General features: G+C 41.3%; 2 protein-coding genes across 3 annotated transcripts; both read right to left on the reverse strand.

Annotated features, from left to right (window-relative positions):
• Nucleotides 1-1,626: 1,626 nt before the first annotated feature.
• Nucleotides 1,627-7,325, reverse strand: LOC120961819 (cullin-1). The gene is made up of 18 exons (XM_020324742.4): nt 7,029-7,325; nt 6,810-6,909; nt 5,700-5,885; nt 5,561-5,608; nt 5,271-5,474; nt 5,097-5,174; nt 4,821-4,910; nt 4,658-4,738; nt 4,505-4,567; nt 4,225-4,260; nt 4,069-4,155; nt 3,833-3,982; nt 3,701-3,756; nt 3,302-3,584; nt 3,048-3,191; nt 2,728-2,946; nt 2,474-2,641; nt 1,627-1,977 (listed from the first exon to the last, which is right to left on the reverse strand). The coding sequence occupies exons 1-18, from the start codon at nt 7,172-7,174 to the stop codon at nt 1,876-1,878; spliced, it is 2,241 nt and encodes a 746-aa protein (XP_020180331.1). The 5' UTR covers nt 7,175-7,325; the 3' UTR covers nt 1,627-1,875.
• Nucleotides 7,326-10,327: 3,002 nt separating this feature from the next.
• LOC109765974 (cullin-1) lies at nt 10,328-17,497 on the reverse strand. 2 transcript variants are annotated; one of them, XR_006670006.2, is made up of 18 exons: nt 17,127-17,488; nt 16,934-17,033; nt 14,812-14,997; nt 14,681-14,728; nt 14,403-14,606; nt 14,246-14,323; nt 13,957-14,046; nt 13,793-13,873; nt 13,643-13,705; nt 13,181-13,216; nt 13,004-13,090; nt 12,753-12,902; nt 12,602-12,657; nt 12,210-12,492; nt 11,956-12,099; nt 11,786-11,877; nt 11,407-11,574; nt 10,328-10,892 (listed from the first exon to the last, which is right to left on the reverse strand). XR_006670006.2 is itself a non-coding variant. In XM_020324743.4 (18 exons), the coding sequence occupies exons 1-18, from the start codon at nt 17,264-17,266 to the stop codon at nt 10,791-10,793; spliced, it is 2,235 nt and encodes a 744-aa protein (XP_020180332.1). In that variant the 5' UTR covers nt 17,267-17,497; the 3' UTR covers nt 10,328-10,790. The 2 variants fall into 2 exon arrangements, 1 of the variants encoding a protein (XP_020180332.1); XM_020324743.4 differs by having other exon boundaries at nt 11,659-11,877; nt 17,127-17,497.
• Nucleotides 17,498-18,454: the final 957 nt, after the last annotated feature.

The raw sequence follows: 18,454 nt of genomic DNA on the forward strand, positions 1-18,454 counted from the left end.
GACTAGATTATCCTCATCAAGTTGATCATTAGAGACTTAGTTCTCAATGTTATCAACAAGTATGCCCCAACTAGGCCACAATGAGGCCATCAAGAGGAAGTTGTGGAAAGGTCTGGAGGACATAGTTACGAGAAGCTCTTCATATGAGTCAATTGCCACATAGATACATCTAACACAGGTGTTGAAGGGGTGCATAGGGCCTTTAGTTATGGCAACAAGAATCAATGAGATGATGAAAGTTTCAATTTAGACTATGACATGATTGTAGCTAACACCCTCTCTGGAAAAAGATAATCCCATCTAAAGTTTACCCCTTAGAGGTGTCAAAAAAAGGGATTTCACTTTTTTGGGTTTTGACTTTTAGTAGTAACACTTCACATGGAGAGAGTGTTGTCCCTCAACTTGTGGTGGCTTACTTTCACTATTTGATTCGTTTAGAAGGTGATGCAAAAAATATGTCGACGAAGACATCGACTTGTGTTCAAAAGGTGATTAAGGCCGAGTTCTTGATTCTCCGGAATCCAATTTTGGGAAGCTTCCCCTAGAATCAACCATCGAGTTCTTTTCTAAGATTGTGGGATGCAGTTGTGTGCTGAAATGTCTGTAATGTCCTGAACTGAAAATGTGTGTCGAATTGCTGACACTTAGTTGTTTTGAGTGCTAATATTACTACTACAATAAAGATGGTTTTCACGTTTCCTTTGCTACACTACAAAAGAGGGTCAACTACAAATAGAATGACAAATCTCATTGACAGTAGCCAATCATCTACTCCCTCCGTTCCAAATTATTCGTCGCTGAAATGGATGTATCTAGAACTAAAATACATCTAGATACATCCATACGTGCGACAAGTAATTCGGAACGAAGGGAGTAGTAGCTAGTCATCAAGCAAGTAACTAGGAGTCATCTACCAAATCTCTAGCAACTCAACATCATTCATATCCAAATCAATAACCATTCATCATCTATCCAGCAGCAAATCTGAAGCAAAAAACCAAGGAGAAAATCATCTAGCAAAAAAACTACATATGCATCATTCATCCATCTACCAAATCTCTAGCAACTAACAACATCATTCATATGAAGCAACAATAATCATTCAACATTTATCCAGCAGCAAATGTGTAGCAAGAACAGGATCAGGAGGAAGATGAGCTCGCCAGCCAGAGACGAGATCAGGAAGAAGATGAGCTCGCCAGTCTTGGAGAAAACGGGGCACCGTAGGTCAAGGGTGAGCTCGGGCGAGGTCCCGGCTGGGTCTGGTTGGGCGGCGGCGCGTGCTCCTCTACTGAGCGTAGATATGCAGCTCAAATATGGGTACGCCACAACAGGCTATCTTCCCCTGGGAAGTTGCGCTGTTGAACATGCTAATCTTTTTTAGATTGCTCTGATTTACGTGGACAGGTTTCAAACGAGGGTCAGAGCATTTCAGCCGTGCAATAAAATTCGGGAACAGGATAAAATCCTATCCATGATAACGCTATCTTTTGCCAAAGAACGAAGCTACCGTGAGCTGCTTTGTACCAAACGCAATTATACCTCACAGCCGTGTAGATTCCAACTAAAGTAGGGAGCTCCCACGTTCTAACAGATTAAGTTGGCAGAAATACGAAGGGCAAGGAATTATCTAAGTCATACTTGAAAAGCACTGCAAGAGAAGGATAATTCAGTGGTACCGAGGTGCCTCCTCTAAACCAGAGATGCCTACTAGTGTTTCTGACGACCCATGTACAAAATGAGACCAGCCCGGGAAGATAGCAACCGAAATCCCCAAAATAAGCTGCAACATCGCAGCAAGTCATTGGAGCGTATCATGAACGTGACACGGCAGCTGCCACCATCAGCAAGCTTGCAACCTACCACCAATACTAATCAAGCCAGATATCTGTATGTGTTGGCGTTGTCCTTGTCCCGCTCCAGGTAATCCCTCGTGATGAGATCTTCAATCCTCTTCTTGATTGCTTTGAAGTCAGGCTGCGGGAGGAACAAAAAAATCAGGTTACAGAACTGAATTCAAGCTAAAAATCTGTCAGTTGCTAAACCAACCCATGTGTCAAAACAATATGAACAGTCTAGACAAGCATAAACAGCTAGCTAAGTCTTTTGAATTCAAGCTAAACATCTGTCAGCTGCTAAACCAACCGATGTGTCAAAACAAATATGAACAGTATACAAAGCATAAACAGCTAGCTATGTCATTTGCCTACAACTACCCCAAAACATGACATTAGCAACTTCAGTGCAAACATCAGGCGTCAGCCACATTGTGTTCAAAAAAAGAATAGGAAAAATCATCCATAACAAAAGGCAAGTGCAACAAAAATGACAATGTTAGTGCATGCTATGCCAATGAATTTGGGTAATGTTTAACAGTAGCAAGTTATGTAAACAAAAATCGATGATGTTAAATGCGCATAGTAGCAAGATATGCCAAATTCCCAATGACCAAGTATGTAGAGAAGAACAGTACCTTGAACATGCGGCTGAGCTGCTCCACACATTCCGCAACTAGCTGTGTATGGGCCATAACTTTGCGACTCTTCATGATACGCACAATTGATGCATCAATTGCATACCTCCGGTCCTTGTCAACGTCCTCAACAACCTTTTTCTTCTCATCAACAGGAGGTAGGGGTATCTGCAAGTAAAGTGAATATGCAATCAGAAAGCATCACATAGATATAATAGCCTATAAAGACCAAAGAAGAGAAAACCAGAAAATACCTTGATCCTTCTCATCCTGTCAGTAAATTTTGAATTGAACTCAAAAGAATCATTGGGCGAAATAGTTCTACCAGCTGGTTCTTTGCTAAGAATCTTGTATTTCGCGCAAGAGAGAGAATGGAGCAAACGGACAACATCATCATCTGACAGGTTCAGCTGTGTTACAATCTCAGAGTAACTAAGCTTAGTAGATCCATTGAATAACAACAGCAGTGCAGCCTGCCAAAACAATAAGCATGTCAAAATAAATCACAGATGACAGATTATAACTTGCAAGTACACATTTGTCAAAGTGAATGTATACAGTTTGTCAAAGTTACCTGATATGTTGTAACAATGAGCTCTATAGTTTTAGCATCAAATTTTGCACTGATATTGCAGGTCCCCAAGGAGTATATCCAGGTAAGCTTCCTGTGCTTTGTTCTTGTTGCGTAGAACTCCTTAAAAACCTCTACACATTTCACCTGATAAAAATCGATAGTGTAGATAAATTTCCATTTCCAAAAACGCAAAAACAGGAAATACTTAAATCAAAAATCATGCTCCTTATTTCCCAAGAAAATAGTTATCTTACCATCTCAGAGGGAAGGTTTATGTCAAAAGTTTTGTAGGTTGGCCAGAATCCAGTTGTCAAGACAGTAACAGCCAAGTCTACCCCAGGATTCGACTCCGGATGATCAGCTACAAACTCTTCAAACTTAGTTTGATGATCTCTTGCAACAGTAAGGTCAGTAACCATGCCTTCCATTTTTGAAGTAAACTGCCCGCCGCACTGCTGCTTGAGCTTTGTCAGGATGCTTCTTTCATGTTCATCATTGGCACTCTTGTCAAAAAGCAATCTCCTTGCAAGTTTCTTCCTGTAAAATTGATCGAGCATTTCAACATAAATACAAAGCTCCAAATGATGATCAACTATTCAGTTGTGGAGGTTAAATAGGCAAAAAAATCCCAAGCAAGGTTAACAAGTAGTTACCTGTAGAACTCGGCAAAGAGATCTTTATCACTAATGTACGCAAGCAACCGCACCACCTGAAAGCCATTCACTGACAAACTTGAGTAACTTACTCTAAATTTATGACATCAGCAAATGTGAAGGCAGTTGTACCTTCTCAAGGGCATCCTCAATGGCCTCATCGCTGAGCTTCTCACTGCAGCCTTTCTTCAAAATGTTGTCACAGAAGGTGGCAAGTAATTCAGCACTGGAACTGCCAGAGACACCCTTATTGCAGAAGACCTCAAAGGCTTCTTTAAGTGCCTGGACAAAGAGAAGTTTGAGAATGAGGCAGCCATTTCAATTTACGATGAAAGCAACGTGGAAAACAAACGTATCAACCAGCAGACCTTGTGAAAGAGTGTATGGCCCTGAAAACAATCTGTCACATATGCTACATACTTGTCATGCAGCTCAATGATTTTCCAGACAAAAACCTGAAAGGCAAATAACAAGCATTAGGTAACAGATGTCAATTATAAGTGTAGTAAAATAAAGTTACACACCTGTTCCTGCATGCCAACCATCTCCTTCTTCTCTGGCTGTACAAACAATAATTTCAGAATATGTATTCACAGAAAAAAAAAGAATATTAATGTGGAATGGCGTCATTGACACTTGAATGATATATATTACTCCCTCCGTCCCATAATATAAGATGAAAGAGTGTCTTCTTGAACCATATGATATGAGACGGAGGGAGTACTACGCTAATTCAACTGTCTAATCAAATTGAACCACAAACAAGTGCACAAATGATGTGATGGCTGAAGTTAAAGACTGCACCTTCTTGTTATTAGCAGAATCTTCTGCTTGCTTGACCAAAGCTGTACCCTCATTCGTAACATGCTGCAAAGATGTACAGTTAAATCACAATTTAGGATTAACTGTGAGGAGTAGAAAGGAGAGCTGAGAGAACTTGAGGACTATAGGGAATACCGTTTTAAACATGTTAGAAATAGGTTCCAGACCACGGGTGATTTTTGAGAAGAGTCTGTACATCCTTGAAAGATCCTCAACCTGTAGCAAACGATGGATGAGTGGCCAATTCTGTTGATGAATATCATACACTGTTAAGAAATGTACATCCTTCTGATCAAACCTTGTCATCCCGAAGCAATGCAAAACATCCAGAATGCTCCTTCTCCAAAAGTTGGGTTGCATAACTGGCAAGCAATTCATTTTGCACTTTCTGTAAAATCAGGAATCACAAATTAAATACATATATATCACAGACTGCATTATTTTGTATCATTCATCAAAGATTGGTCATCAAAATATTCTGGTTACTAAACTGTGAATGCATATTCAAAATATAATCATTGCAACAAAAAACAGTCAAGAGAGTTCCAAACAGGTTCACAAACTTTCAACATACCTCCAGCAACTTCGGCTCACTATTAATATGCAAGTAGTGACCAACTCGCTCCTTCTCTCTTTTCAGGCACTCTTCAGCCTAATGAAAGAGGCATCAGCAATCCATTACATAGAACAAAAATACAAGGCATAGGTAAATATGTAGGCAGTCACAAAGGCCTTATATCAATGGTACCTTTATCATGTAATCAGGACAAGAATCCTCAACAATCCAGCTTTGAGCTTTGACAGAATAGTAATCTGTAGTATCCTTGAGCAAGAAATCTTCGAAGTCATTCTCGTAACAATCCATATTACCTAACCCAATTTCAACGAATATATCCAAGACGTTCTTCAGCAAGGCCCTGTCAATCTGTTCACCTTCACGCTCTTGATCAATCTGTTTAAGAAAGGTGCCGCCACACTCAGTTATATATGTACACAAAATCATTGGATATAAGTTCATAGAGAGATGCAAAGACTCACCAGAGCTATCACCGCATCTTTTACCTTCCCTTTGATCTCTTGAAATATCTGTTACCATGAGTTGACCGATTAGAACAGAAAAATAAAACACTAAAAATATGCATATATCAAGAACAGGAACTACAAAATGGCAATTTACCAGGTCTCGGAAGCAAATAAGCCCAACATCTCTAAGTGCAGTAAGCGACCTCCGTGTGATGAAGTACCGGTCAAGATAATGGAAAAAGCGTGAAAGCCACCTAACCATAACTTTATGGTTTGACCACCTTTGTACCAGCTCTCTGAGCATAAACTCATCATGCTTCTCTTTTAATGATGGCAAGACCTACAGTAATTTGAGTATAAGTAAAAGGTGAGCAAACAAATAAACCAGAGGATGATTATAAAACAAACTGTAAGATGTGTGCTTGTGTGACTCGTGTCACAAATTCAGAACATAACTATCACACTGGATTCCTAGTCCCCCTTCATCCCATCACATCACAGAAAGATTACAAGTTACATAACTAGACTAAATATGATGGAGAAAATATACACTCAATGACAATGACCTTAAATATCCAAAAATTATACGAGGATATACTATTAACTTTTACATTTAAATTCAGCGGAATAAAATCATTCAGTCACACAAACAGAGTCTCTACAGGATAAATAAATGGACTCAATGTTCATATAACCAGCCCGGAATGGTGACCCTGACAGAGTGAGTTATTCGACAAGACAATCTTAGTGATAGACAAGATAGCTAGACAAGTGTTTCATCGGATTAGAGGAGCAATAAATTTTAACCAGATATACAGTGCAAACATGATAAAAGTACTCTTCATCTCAAGAACAACCACAGAAAACGCTGAGAACAGTTCTAAAATGCAGGTTTCACTTTTCCAGCTCCGTGAAGAAATTTGTTTGCATAGCAGCTTTGGCCCCAGAAAGATGGAGCAGAAATAAACTGACCTAAAAACACATTGTCGAGTAAAAGCAAACTGACTGGTGCATTTATGTTAAGGGATGTTTGACTGGGATACTGGAATTCTAATAGGAAGGTTTGTTTCAAATTGTGCAGGCACAAAATATTTAAACAGGATCTTATCATGTGTGTTAGTAAATACTCCCTCCGTAAACTAATATAAGAGCGTTTAGATCACTACTTTAGTAATCTAAACACTCTTATATTAGTTTACAGAGGGAGTACTAGTAAGATAGAATGTAATCAGTTGCATAAGCGGGAGCAGGAAAATCAGCTCACCGTGGCCCGGATGTACTCCTCGAAGGCCTCGCGGTACTTGTCGTAGAGCTGCTGCGAGTAGTCGTGCGGTGGCTTCTGCGTGCACATGTTGTATATCGTCCTGCGCGACAAAGGAGAGACAAGCAAAGGGGCGGGGAAACCCTAGATCAGCACCGGATCAGATCGAATCGGGCCTAGCCCAGGCACGGCCGGAGGGAGGCGGGGACGGGGGCGACTTACGTGTAGAGCATCATGTAGTCCTCGGAGCTGAACTGCGGCTCGGGCTTGCCCTCGAGGATGTTGATGAGCTTGGTGATGCCCCGCTGCATGAACGCCCACCCATCCTCCAGATCGATCGTCTTGCGGTCCTGCCCGTGGCCCGCCATCGCCGCCGTAGCCGCCGGTTTTCCGCCCCCGACGGCGGCCGCAAACCCTAGAGGAGGAGGCTGGGTTCTGTTGCGCCCGTCGCCGCGTGGGGTTTGGGGGAGGAGAGAGATGGTGGGTTGGAGACGGGGCGGACGGCTTATGAGGAGGGGAATCCCGTCGCAACCAAGGACGTTTTGATTGGAGGAAGGTTCGCTTCCGCTCCCGGGGGCCGTTTGGGCCGTCCGATCGGCGGATGACGGCTGGGATGAGGCGTGTGCGAGGGGATCGTGTCGCCCCTGTTATCTAGCCACGCGTGTAGGTCGGTTCGGCACATGATTACGACTGCGTTGAGTTGAACACATGCTTAGTAGATTAGCTCATGTCTGACTGGCCGGTGGGACATGCTCAGAACCATAATCTACCCCCATTGTGTTTTTTATATTATGCAAAAAATATTAGCGGATGTGAATCTTTAAACTCAAATCTCGATCAAACCTTATTCAATTTTATTTATTTATAAACTGACTATGTCTCTCTCTCTCCCAAAAATTGTTGTTGTATTTAATGTACATCGTTCAAAAGTGACACCACCAAACAATTATATATCTTCAAATCAAAACAAATTGGCAGTACGTGGCGTCTCAATCATCATGTGTTATGCCTATATTTGTGTTTTGTAGTCTGTGTAATCCAAATACACGTGGCCATAAAACTAAATTGAGTTCTCTGGATAATATTTAAGTTAAGCTCTCATGAGTGAATAAGTAATTATGTTATGTCAATGTGATTCTTTTTCCGGAATATTGGATCATGTGATTGTAGCATATGTGAGAATGAGAAGTGATGGTCGAGACTTTGCCCCCATTGGTCTTCACATTATTGCATTGTCCAGGCGTGTCGCACTTAGGCCAATCCTAGCGATCGTTTAGTATTAGTCATATGTAACCTTGTCAGTCATATGCTTATAGTCTCGGAGTATCATAATTATATAGAGCAAGTATTTAAGTGCATCTCATTTTCATAAGATTAGGGCACTTCTAATGAATTACTATATCTTTAGAAGCTACATCATATGTACTCTCTCTTCATTTTTGTATACAAGGTCACTTCACATTCTTATGTCCAACACTGGCCATTAATTTTAACAGAAAAAATATGAGTTATATGTCATAAAAGTATGTCACTGGATGCACATGTCAATGAACTTTTTGATGATATAGTTTTGATGACATATAACCCATAATTTGTTGACTAAAATTACAAGTCAAAGTTTGAAACGAAAAAGAGTGGCCTTGTATACAAAAACAAAGGGAGTATTTAGATATAGCTCCTCCAATTAATTGCACTATCTTATTGTTGTATCTATAAGCAATCTCTCATTTAATGTATTTTGTGAGAGAAAATCTGTGAGTTGTTTTGGTTTTGATACTAAGAGCTATATCTAGATTAAGATACACTCCCTTTGTTCACAAATATAAGATGTTTTCAATATTTCATACAGACTACATACGGATTGAAATGAGTGAACAAGCACACTAAAACGTGTCTATATACATAATATTCACAAAAAGTTAAAACTTCTTACTTGTGGATGGAGGGAGTAGCATATCTCTTTCCTTTTTACATATATAGTTCAAAGTGAGGGGGGGGGGGGGGCGGATTATGTAAGTCCATCCAAATTATGAGTACGATATTTAATTACCCTTTGTGTTGAACTATATGAAAATAAGGTACACCCTTCGATTCATACTAATTATCGCAACTTAAATTAAAAGTACGACAATTAATATGAATGGGAGGAAGTAGTATTTAATAAAGGGGACGGCTTTCATCCTCTCTGTCTTCATAACTATATGCACAGAGACAAAAAACATGACGTGTTGAGCTAAGGAAAAAAATAAAATGTTGTCATATTAGAGCGCTAGGTCTTCTGCCGCTGTCGTCCTTGTCCTGACCCAGTGTCACGGATCTAGTACTAAAATCCAAACGCCCTCTCACATGCATTATTTCCATTTATTTGAAAAAAATCCAACTCTATTATAAAATTTCACTATAAGTACAAAGCACCCAAAAGCATAATAAAAAAAAATACTTCACGGCTTTTGGACCATGGAACGATCACTACCACCGTCAAAACGAGTCCTCGATGTGTCGCTATCGCCGCCCCCTATCAGAGCCGAACTAGCCTTATCGATCACGGCCAGAAAATCTTCATGCACATGTAACTAAGGAGCAACATCATAGAGCCGCAAATCGTAGTTATTGAACCCTTGAATCGATATGAAGCGCCTAGCATCATACCACCATCGTGAACCCTTAAATCGACATGAAGCACCTAGCATCATACCACCATTGCCAGTACAATGAGAAACCCTAACCTCACTGCCTCAAGAGACAACGGGAATCTATGCCAGAGCTTCATTGAATCCGTCAAGACAAACAAACTCGGAAAGGATCAGAGCATGGAAGACGAGCTCGAATCCACAGGCTCATCGGCAAAGTCCAGAGGGGAAGAACTGACCCTAGCCACCGCTAACGAGGTCCACTTAAATGCATACGGATTACTTCAAAAACATATGAAATCATTTACTTAAAGGAAACAAACCCAAATGAATAGCTAAGAACATGGATCTGTACAGTTCACAACAAAAATAGAGTCAGTATCAACCGGAAAGTGATTTTCCCGTTGCGTTAGAGCTCATATTATGTTGAAAAACAATTATAATAGTTCCTTCAAAATACATCAATGTGAAAGGAACCCTCTTTTTCCACTGAAACTCATCAGTGCAAAAGGAACCCCAAATCCCATTGTTCCAGAAGGCGTTGTAGTTTCCCCTGTTGAAATGCTGCATACCGCACCGTAACCGTCAGGTTCAAATGGACGGGAGAGTATCCTATGTGATACGGGAGCTTAGGTGCTCCCATGATACGGGCTTTTGGGCCATCGGATCTTAGATCCAACGGCGTATGAGAAGCTGCTGTAGCTGCTGTACTTGCACGCATTTTTCAGATTCTATGAGGGCTTTCTTGCAAAAATGTTCACCATCTCACAGGAGCTGTTGGATTTGAGATCCAACGGCTGAGGTCGCACGGGAGCACCTAAGCTTAGGTGCTCCCGGAGCACCAGATATTTTCCCTCAAATGGACCTCGAGCAAATTTCACATGATCCCAGTTTTGACATCTATCATCATCTCTTTATATGAAATCCTTGTGAAGTCACAATACAGTCTCTTGCCGCTGCTACAGAAATTACACAGCCGAAGGTGGTCCAGCAAGAGATACATCCCTTTGAATTATCTTTGTGTCGCAAGGATATATTACAGGAAAACTATATTGATAATACAATCGAAAAAACTGAACACAACAACCAGTAGGAGTGTACAACATTTACCAAGGCCTGCCCCGACGAACCACCTTCTCTTTTACCAGAGCAGTTCTATCATACAGGTAGGGCCAAAGAACTGGATCTGACGACCTTCATGTACAAATGACAGATGTCGGTGCTGCCACCAGGTTATCCATCTGGACAAGCCAATGCGGTGTGCCATGGCACAAAATATAGCATCCTTAAAATAGCAGTAGCTTGGTAGGCATACACGCAAGATGTTACCGAGCCCAGCATGGAGAACCGATGATCAAGCCAAGTATCGGTAGACGTTCGGGTTCTCCTTGTCCCTCTCCAGGTAATCCCTGGTTATAAGATCCTCAATGCGCTTCTTAATTGCTTTGAAGTCGGGCTGAAGGGATAAAACGAGCATCCATGATCAGGTCAAGGAATTAAAGGAAATTCTACATAAAATGTACTAGCTTCAACGTTTGGTAAATATTTCAGTCTGGAATATCCATAGTTCCCAAGAAAGAAAATAAGATACTGGGCAACATCTGGATGCATTGTGTATGGTTTAAAGTATACTGTATGATTTAAAATTAATTACTCCCTCCGTTCACTTTTATAAGTCGTTTCCGACAACTGAAATTGAGCTGTTTTGCACGCTGTCTGAAATGTCTACAATGCCTTATAAAAGTGAACAGAGGGAGTAGTAAATATAGCTATATATTTCTCATTTGCACTAATGTGAGGATGCAAGTCTGAGGACTCAACAAGCTACATGACAAAAAATATATATGGCTTGAATTTGACATACTAGCCATGTAAACACATCTGTCGCTGGTCCTACAAAGGCAAGATCAAATGGACACAACCACATTTACCATTAGCACAGCTAACAGCACTTGAAGAATGTTTCATACCTTGAACATGCGACCAAGCTGCTCCACACACTCCATTACTAGTGTCTGGTGACCCAAGACTTTGCGGCTCTTCATAATACGAACAATGGATGCATCAATTGCGTATCTTCGATCCTTGTCAACATCTTCAACTACCTTCTTTTTCTCATCAACTGGAGGCAGAGGTATCTGTGGACAGAAATAACAAGCAATGATTACATCCAACCGTAACGAAATCGAGGAAGCAAGAAAGAAACATACAACCAAAAATACCTTAATTCTCCTCATCTTGTCAGTAAATTTTGAATTAAATTCAAATACATCATTAGGAGAAATAGATCTGTTACTTGGTTCTTTAGTAAGAATCTTGTATTTCGCACAAGAGAGAGAATGGAGCAACCTCACTACATCGTCATCTGACAGGTTCAGTTGCGTTACTATCTCAGAATAACTAAGTTTATCAGCTCCATTGAACAGTAGCAACAATGCAGCCTGACAAAGAGACCGAAAGAACTCATTAGTCTGTGGCATCTGAAATAAAAGCAACACCATGTACGTGTTTATGCTTACCTGGTAAGTTGTAACAATGAGCTCGATAGTCTTGGCCTCAAACTTTGCGGTGATATGGCAGATTCCCAAGGAATATATCCATGTAAGTTTTCTATGCTTAGTTCTTGTTTGATAAAACTCTTTGAAAACCTCGACACATCTCACCTATTTTTTTGGGAGTTGCCAATGTTAATAATCTTACAAAGAGTAAGGCCATAAAATAGTTAAGACCCCAGTTTGCAGAAGTGGAGAGCACAAGAAAACAGTAAATTTACCATCTCAGCAGGAAGGTTTATATCGAATGATTTATAAGTTGGCCAAAATCCTGTTGTCAGAACAGTGACCGCCAAGTCTATCCCAGGATTCAATTCAGGGTGTGTGCTTATGAACTCTTCAAACTTAGTTTGATGATCTCTTGCAACAGTAAGGTCGGTGACCATGCCCTCCATTTTTGAAGTAAATTGGCCACCACACTGTTGTTTTAGCTTGGTCAGAATGCTTCTTTCGTGCTCATCATTAGCACTCTTGTCAAATAGCAATCTCCTAGCCAGCTTCTTCCTGCCATCATCACCATGAAACATCAGGCCCAGAGTGAAATCAATGGAATTCCTTATCTTCTTGAGCTTACAAGGCATTAAAGTTACTGTACAATGTTAAAAACAATTACCTGTAAAACTCAGCAAAAAGGTCCTTATCACTGATGTAGGCGAGTAATCTCACTACCTGATGAATGGCCAGTTGCAGATTAACACCCGAAAGATAAAAATCCACTAATGTCTGCAAGTAAAAGAGAACACATAACAGATTGACGCATGTACCTTCTCCAGGGTATCCTCAATAGCTTCATCACTGAGTTTTTCACTGCCGCCTTTCTTTAAAATATTATCACAGAAGGTGGCAAGCAATTCAGCACTTGAACTACCAGAGACACCTTTGTTGCAGAACACTTCAAAAGCCTCTTTAAGCGCCTGTGCAAAGGAATAGGAAACAAAGATCAGAGAGTGTTCCTGTTTATTTTATTGCAAAAGATGAATCATGGAGAAACAAATAAACATATAATCTGACAAACCTTATGGAAGAGGGTATGCCCCTGGAAACAGTCAGTGACGTATGCTACATACTTGTCATGGAGCTCAATGATTTTTCGGACAAAAACCTAAAACCAGAAATTCTCAGATGGTGATAAATGTCGCAACTAAAATTACAAAAAGTTGGGTTGACAGCAATATAGTCTGAATGTACATACCTGTTCCTGCATACCAACAATGTCCTTCTTCTCTGGCTGTAAGAATAATTAATTATTAGATGTTCACTTCAAGATGACGAATAAAGAAATTACTTGAAAAGCCAAGTCTGAAGCACAGAGACAACTACTAGACAGAGCAAAATAAAGCATCGAGAACAAACCAAAACGGCACATACTGTAACAACCAATTTCTAGGCACTATCTGACAAGGAATCCAACTGGTCCTTTCCTCCAACAATCACTTGTACAAGCAGGGGCCGCATGAGGCAGGTACAATCAGGGAAGAGGGAAGGTACAAGAGGAAAAATGAAAGAGTTCAACCCAGCCCAGATAAATAACGGGCTCTAGCATGCAAGGCTAAATTAATGGACTGGGTGTTGCACGTGGTACAAGCGGGCTTAAGTATAAAAATACATTGAGATCCACAGAAACTGTGAAGTTATAGTGACAAGAAATGTGCACCTTCTTATTACTAGCAGCATCTTCTGCTTGTTTCACCAATGCTGTCCCCTCATTGGTAACATGCTGCAGAATAACATCACTTAAATACAATGTCCAAAACTCCAAATTGTTCTATGGAGTAACTAAAGCATGCTTTGCATAAGCAGATACCTGCTTAAAAATTTGAGAAACAGGTTCTAGACCACGAGTTATTCTAGAAAAGAGCCTGTACATCCTTGAGAGATCCTCAACCTACAACAACAGATGCAAACAGTCAATATACTTGATGTTCCCGATTATTATTACTCTCCAGGGATATGACTCTCTGGTCATACCTTGTCATCACGAAGTAATGCATGGCATCCAGAATGCTCCTTCTCCAAAAGTTGGCTTGCATACTGCGTTAACAACTCATGTTGCACTTTCTGAAACAATCCACGAATTATGTTAATGTTAAGTTAACTGATATGTTAAAGAGAGGGAAATCATGACAAATGTTCTCTCAGGGAGACCAACTAGATACTAATTGTGTAATACACATCCAGTATGGATGTGGCATTTTCAAATCACCAAAAAGGGGGGGGGGGGGGGGGGGGGGATTGCAGCAGAGATCTTTTCACAAACCTCCAATAACTTCGGTTCACTACTAGAATGCAAATAATGAGCAACTCGTTCCTTCTCCCTCTTCAAGCACTCCTCGGCCTAGTGAAAAGGACATCCAATGCACATATATTATTGTCCTTAACTATGTAAACAATAAGGAAAAAGGTCCTGAAACTACCTTTAACATATAGTCAGGACAAGAATCTTCCACGATCCAGGTTTGGGCCTTGATAGAGTAGTAATCTGCAGTATCCTTCAGCAAGAAATCTTCAAAATCATTCTCGTAACATTCCATACTGCCTAAGCCAATCTCAACAAATATATCCAAGACATTCTTTAACAGAGCCCTGTCAATTTGTTCACCCTCACGTTCTTGGTCTATCTGTTGAAGGAGAATGTCACAACCACATCTAGGAAAATTATCTGTTCAGACTACTATGTGATGCAAAGACTCACCAAGGAAATGACTGCACTTTTTACTTTCCCTTTGATTTCTTGATATACCTTTACCATTAGAAAAGAGTTAGAACAAAGAAGGCAAAGCAACTACATATAAATAACTTCAATGCCAGAATACATTCATTTACCAAATCTCGAAAGCAACTGAGCCCAACTTCTCTCAATGCTGGAAGCGATCTCCGTGAAATGAAATACCGATCAAGGTAATGGAAGAACCGTGATAGCCACCGAACCATCACTTTGTGGTTTGACCACCTCTTTACTAACTCCCTCAACATAAACTCGTCATGCTTCTCTCTTAATGAAGGTAAGACCTACATGGAGTCAAAATAAGTGTAAAGCCCTACATGGAGTCAAAATAAGTGTAAAGCCAACAAGCAAACACACAAAAGGTAGCTAAGACAACATAGGAATGATCAAATGTAAGTAACTAAATACCTATGCTACCATAAAACAAGGGCAACTCTGTTATTTTATTATTTAAGCTGTTGGTTATAACCAACATTAGAATTGAAGATTTAAAGGCGTGAATGGGGATATCTCTAAGAAGATATGCCATCAACAATAAGATAAAGTTTTAGATGAGACTATAAGCACGATGCATTTTAGCATTAAAAGTACTGTATAATAATGATCGTGTGAGATAAAGAGGCTCCCAATTATCAATTCCTTGAAACCAAGCAAAAGCGGTCTGTTTAAAAAAGAACATTACATGGCGAGATGGCACCTGGCCCAGAGCCATCTATTCTAGGCTTCAGTCCTCAAAGGCTCAAACCTACTCGGTCTCCTGTTTTTTACAGCAAATAATGGACCATACACCTAAGACCATGGCAGATTAGCCAATGTGCCGTTATCTAAGATTCGCAATGAAAGATGTCCTTTTTCCATAGAGGCAATGCATCAAAGGTGACCTACTGGTTAATAAAGGTAGAAACCGCTTGAAGAAGCCACCAACGGCCTAGTTTGCAAAAACTTGCCAACTAGGTACCTTTGGCCTTCAAATGATCATTAACAACCCCCTCGTGGGCACTCCTCTTTCTCATTTTTGTGGATCACACCCTAGGCAACGGTTAGTAGTCACAACCCATGATAACTACTCTATCAATTGCTCTGGATTAGGAGAAGAGACAGTAAATGTGAATCCCAATGGTCAGTTCTCTGCTGACTGTTTCTGGCCATATTTCTATCGGATATTAACCTGAAACGCCTTCTAACGATTGTTGCAAGTAATATCAGTTCCAGATATCCCTTTTCTGTAATATGCATGGTAAATATAGCACAGAGCTAGTGCAATATGGAACTCTTATGTATCATGTTTCTTCATTCGCACAGAAGTATGTATCATGCATGAGATTCAAGATAATTTCCAGGTTGTACTTTGTGATGATGTTAAAATCCCCTACTAGTTAGCGTAAAAACATCACGCATAGCTCCCGGTCCCACTATTTCAATCTATAAGGGGTATTTGGTGCGTCATGGACATTAAAGATGTTATCTGACAAGGAGAATAGAATGAGGCTATGACTTTAATGTCCCTGCTATGCTATGTGCTGTTAGCGTTAATAAATGACGAAGAGAGAGAGGAAGTTAAGTTAGACCCGAAAGAGAACACTATCATTGAATTTCTACAGCATATATGGACATTCTAATTTCATAGGCATCTCCTGATTCTGGCCGCATTTGGCATTCCCTCTCTCCGTTGCATTTATCAGCACCCAAGTCAGCTAGTCATTCTCTTGCTCCCAAGACATTGATAGCAGGAAATTAGAGACATTTCCATGTGCCATTATATAGGTCTAAAGCTCCTTGGGTGCTATTTGGAACATGGGAATTTGACAGGTGCCCATAGAAATGTTACAGTATCATGCAAAATTTTCGTGTTCCAATGATGCACCCCTACTGCATACTACTTTTGATTTGAATGTAGGTTGCAGGGTACAAACGTATCCACTATACCACTTTTGTACACCCACAACCTACATCCAAACAAAAGACAGAAAGCAGACGAAACAAGTCTACTAGCCGCATACTGCATATAACAAAACCAGTCCGTTTATAGTATTCGTAACCACACAGAGGTGAAGAGAATCATCATCACGCGCACCATTTCGACACCCCTACCAGCTATAGCAACCGTGTGCAGGTCAAAAACTTAAATGCTCCACCCGCCGCACGCGGCTCGTCCAATCCGACAGCTAAAATTAACGGGGCAACAGCCACAATCAGCACACGGAAGACCCTGCTGCTCACCATGGAGGAGATGTACTCCTCGAAGGACTCGCGGTACTTGTCGTAGAGCTGCTGCGAGTAGTCGTGCGGGGGCTTCTGCGTGCACATGTTGTATATCGTCCTGCGCAGAGCAGAGCAGAGCGGGCACGGCGAAAATCAGATCAGGCCGCGGACGGGAGGCGGAATTCGGGGGCAGGGGGAGGGGGTACCGTACGTGTAGAGCATCATGTAGTCCTCGGAGCTGAACTGCGGCTCCGGCTTGCCCTCGAGGATGTTCTTGAGCTTGGTGATGCCCTTCTGCATGAAGGCCCAGCCTTCCTCCAGATCGACGGTCTTCCGCTCGTGCGTCGTCATCGCCGCCGCCGCGGCCGTCAGATCGGGGCGGGGGGGCTCGCCGGAATCCTAGCTCGCGTCGTCTCGTCGCCCCTCTCCTGCGTGGGAACGGGAAATGGGAGGACGAGGAGAAAGGGGAAAGAGGGCCCGATCTAGCGTGGCGGAATGCCGAAACAGGGGAGGGGGGATGGATGGTCGCCGCCACTCCAGCTCTCTCCGTTACTTTGGCACATGGCTGCCGTGCTGATGGCGTGTCCACTTCACAGCTAAGCCTAAGATAACTAAAAAGTCAGAAACTTACAGGGTGTATATGCCAACAACCAACGTGATTCGTAAATTATGACCACCAAAGCGAGTAAAACGTGACTTTGGTTGGATGTGTGGCATTGGTTTTGCCTTGGGACAAACCAACGTCTTTGATTTAAATTTCACGGGTGCAAGTTAATGGCAAAAAAAATGGCGTGACATGAGATTATCTGATCGACGGTATCCTTAAACTAATACAGTCGCTCATTCGGTTCTACTACCGCCGTCCCATAATATAACGGATGAAATCCTCACGCTGCATGAGGTATTGCACCATACCCATCAGAAGAAGAAATGTGGGATTGTGTTAAAATTGGACTTACAATAAGATAAACTGGGATTTCCTTCTGGAATGTCATCACAATCGTGGCTTTGGGACAACCTGGTGTGGATGGATAGAAAGAATCATACATAATGGCACGGTGAGCATTAAGCTGAACAATGAAACAGAACCATACTTCCAAAGTCACAAAGGGGTCCGGCAAGGCGACCCCCACTCTCCTTTCCTCTTTAATTTGGCTGTTGAGACACTCTCGAAGATGGTTCTCAGTGCCCAAAAAGAAAAAATGTTGACGGGCCTAGCACCTGACTTGATCAAAGGGGGTGTGGCTATTCTGCAGTATGTAGATGACACTATAATATGCTTTGAACATGATAAAGAAGCGGCTGTGAACCTTAAACTCTTGTTGTACCTGTTTGAACTTATGTCAGGGCTTAAGATCAACTTCATGAAAAGTGAAATCCTTTGTGTTGGTGGAGATGATAGCACCCTTTCCTTTTACGCTGATCTCTTTAACTGTAGTATTGGACACTTCCCAATGAAATACTTGGGAGTCCCAGTCAGTTTTTCATCTTTGCGTAGCATAGACTGGGATTTTATGGATGTGAGGTTCCTTAAATGTT

The sequence above is a fragment of the Aegilops tauschii genome, chromosome 1 (assembly GCF_002575655.3).
Source record: "Aegilops tauschii subsp. strangulata cultivar AL8/78 chromosome 1, Aet v6.0, whole genome shotgun sequence".
In the NCBI taxonomy this organism is placed as follows: Eukaryota; Viridiplantae; Streptophyta; class Magnoliopsida; order Poales; family Poaceae; genus Aegilops; species Aegilops tauschii.